General features: G+C 38.5%; 1 protein-coding gene across 1 annotated transcript in view; it reads right to left on the bottom strand.

The window, feature by feature from the left end:
* The window catches only part of tnfsf11 (TNF superfamily member 11), a 13382-nt gene that overhangs the window by 9431 nt on the left and 906 nt on the right, over nucleotides 1-3045 (bottom strand). Inside the window, exon 2 of the mRNA XM_013999930.1 lies at nucleotides 762-797. Within this exon, the coding sequence (XP_013855384.1) occupies nucleotides 762-797 (36 nt within the window). The remainder of the gene's footprint in view (nucleotides 1-761; nucleotides 798-3045) is intronic.

Below are 3045 nucleotides of genomic sequence, written 5' to 3'. Positions count from 1 at the left end.
GATGTAATGACAGCATGAATCACTTTCTACAGGTCTTTGTTTGGGAGGTACGGCTTCACCTTATCAATAAGTCTTAGCTGGAAAAAACTCCATTTAACCACTGAGTTTATCTGTTTGTCCGATTTAAACACGTTATCAAAAATGAAACCCAACTTTCTGACAGCAGAGCAGCTGGATGAAGCCAGAGGACCAAGACTGTCAGGAGAAATGTTTTTACCAAAGCTGAGGACTTCTGTCTTACTTTACTTTAGATTCAGGACATTTAACTTCAGACAGATTTTTATGTCATTCAGACAGCTCAGGAGGGGGTTTCAATGAATTAATCAAACCTGGCTTGATAGACAGGTTTACCTTACAGCAAAACAGTGAAAAGGAATCTTATATTTATTAAAAATGGACCCCAGAGGCAACATATAAAGATTAAAAAGCAGAGGGCCTAGAACAGAGCCTTGGGGAACCCCACAAGTCAGAGGAGCTGAAGAGGAGGAGCAGTCTCCTAAATGAGCAGAAAAACTCTTATTTGTTAAGTAAACTCTAAACCAGGATCAAACTGTGTCTCTGATACCAACCAGAGGGTCATATCAGACCRACTTTAATGTTATTAAAATGTTTTGCGAATGGTCCAGGCAAACAAGTGCACAAACACAAACACACAGACTAATGTTAAAAAACTATATTTCCTGTCACAGAGGTGAAAGGACACAAATGTGATGATGCAACTTAAAACAACTGTTTAAACAGAGTTATTCAGTCAGACTCACCTCTATGGGTCGGTGTGGAGCTGTGGACAGATCTGCCTAAACACAAACACACAAACAAAAATAAAWAATGTCAGCATRAAAACAAATTAATCCCTGCTTCTCTAACAGGTTTAACAGTATGGTGTGGATTAGGTTGTTTCAGGTTAGGATTAGGAAAACTGTCTGGGTTAGAAATAAATAGTTACTAAGATGAAAGGAAATTAATATAAAGTTACAAGGATGTGTGTGTGTTTGTGTGTGTGTGTGTNAATATTTTAAATTCTATTCTGAATTTGACAGGGAGCCAGTGGAGAGAAGCTAAAACTGGAGAAATATGATCTCTCCTTACAACTCTCATTAAAACTCTAGCAGCAGCATTTTGGATCAACTGAAGACTTCTGAAAGAGGTTTTTGGATGTCCAGATAATAAAGYATTACAGTAATCCAGTCTAGATATGATAAATGCATGAATCAGTTTTTACGTGTCATTTTTGGACAAGATATTTCTAATTTCAGTGATACGTATTACTCAGGTGGAAGAAGGCAGTCCTGGTAACATTTTTAATGTGGGGGTTAAAAGACATGTCCTGATCAAAAATAACACCAAGGTTCTTTACATTATATGAACTCAAATCCAGCTGTGGAATGTCAATGATAAGTATTAAGAGAGCAACATGTGACTCATGTTGTCTGTTGAAGAATGTTCATGGGTTGACTGGGTTATTTTAGTGCTTTAGAATTAGGGGACCTAAATATTTGAGTTAGTGTTTTAGGGCTAGTGGAACTAATTTTTAGATTAGTGCTTCCCACCACTGCAATCCTGGGTCTTTTTCTTTACTAGATGGGAGTAGATGCTGTTATAAAATCTGTAGTTACTTTTCCTTATTTACATCAATACAGCCCCATGCCATCAGAGAGGCAGACTTATAACTTGTGAGCTGATAACAGACTGAATGGTTCCTCTCTGTAGTGTAGTAAATGTTCCCACAGTAACTTTTATGAACATACCTTTGCGCTGAAAAACATCGTTAGCAAACATGTCCTGAGGTCGACCAGCATAATCTGTGGCCTTGACCAAGATGGCCTCCTTCATGGCCTTCAACCCACTGATGACCACAGCTGGTTTAGAACCAAGGAACAGACTGTAGACATTTCCATAGGTCTGTCTGAGCTGTAAATAAACAAATAAATAAATAAATAAAAAACACACAAAAAATAAACAAATTTGTAAAGGAATGTATGATCTTGTCTGAAAAAATAAAATCATATAAAGTTTTCCAAATTATCCATCAAATTTCATCACATCTTCATGTTGGTTTATTACAGTGTTAACAGCTGTCACAGTCAGGTTCAAGGGTCAAAGGTCTGTAAGGATTCAGTCTTGCACTTCTTCTAACAAGGTTATAAGAGTAATTTATTTAGCAAGGGATCACTTTTATTTTGGGTAAACATTCCTCTAGTGAGTGAATGGACACAAGAAGTGACCCTCAGTTAGTGAATGTTGATTTGAACCATAAATATTGTGATAATTTATTTTACGTATCATACAGAATCACTAGAGTACACTTGATTGTGAACAATTAATTTCCTATAAAAAGTTTTGGGACCAACAATAACAAGCTTTTAACTTCTTAACTGTTAACCACACTTAAATAGAAACACAAACCTCAGATTAGATGTTAAATACCAGACATTTGAGGCTGTTTATCTTAGGGTTGGCAAGGAAGAGTTTAAGGAAAAGGAGGAAGAAAGATGTTAGCATTCTTATACTTTATCTTAAATAATGTGGTTTAACCAGAAGGGCGAAGCGTTCTAATCGGCGTCTGCCCGACCTCGAGGTCACACACAGCCAGATTTTTACATCAAAGATGATTTTCAGTCACCTGCCAGGTATCGGGGGTGCTGCTGGAGAATCCCTCTTCAAGATCATCAACAGCGAACCCCAAGGCGTGTTTTCAGACTTGCTTGGGTCTGCGTCCAGCCATAGATAAAAGGCAAAGCCTCGACTGGAACCCAGGTTTCAGAATAAAACTTCCGTCTGGAGAGTTTCTGAAGGTGGATAAACCAGGCGTGGTTTTCCACACTGTGAGGTTTCCCCGTTGGCGTGAAGGGGCCAAACCTGACACAGTTTTCAGCTTTTTGATTCCCCGGAGAGAATCCAGCTGTCACAGTGACTGACGGCGGTCCGTCACCTTACTGTTCTCCTGGACGGGTGGAAATAGTTATTTCCTAAAAGCTTAGAGAATCTATGGTCCGCCCTCCAGAAGGTTAAATTAGAAAAAGAAGTTATCAAGGAAAGTGTTAG

This window comes from Austrofundulus limnaeus, unplaced genomic scaffold, assembly GCF_001266775.1.
Source record: "Austrofundulus limnaeus strain Quisiro unplaced genomic scaffold, Austrofundulus_limnaeus-1.0 Scaffold2572, whole genome shotgun sequence".
Taxonomy (NCBI): Eukaryota; Metazoa; Chordata; class Actinopteri; order Cyprinodontiformes; family Rivulidae; genus Austrofundulus; species Austrofundulus limnaeus.
Note: the sequence above shows the minus strand (reverse complement) of the source record. Positions and strands in the feature narration are given on the sequence as shown.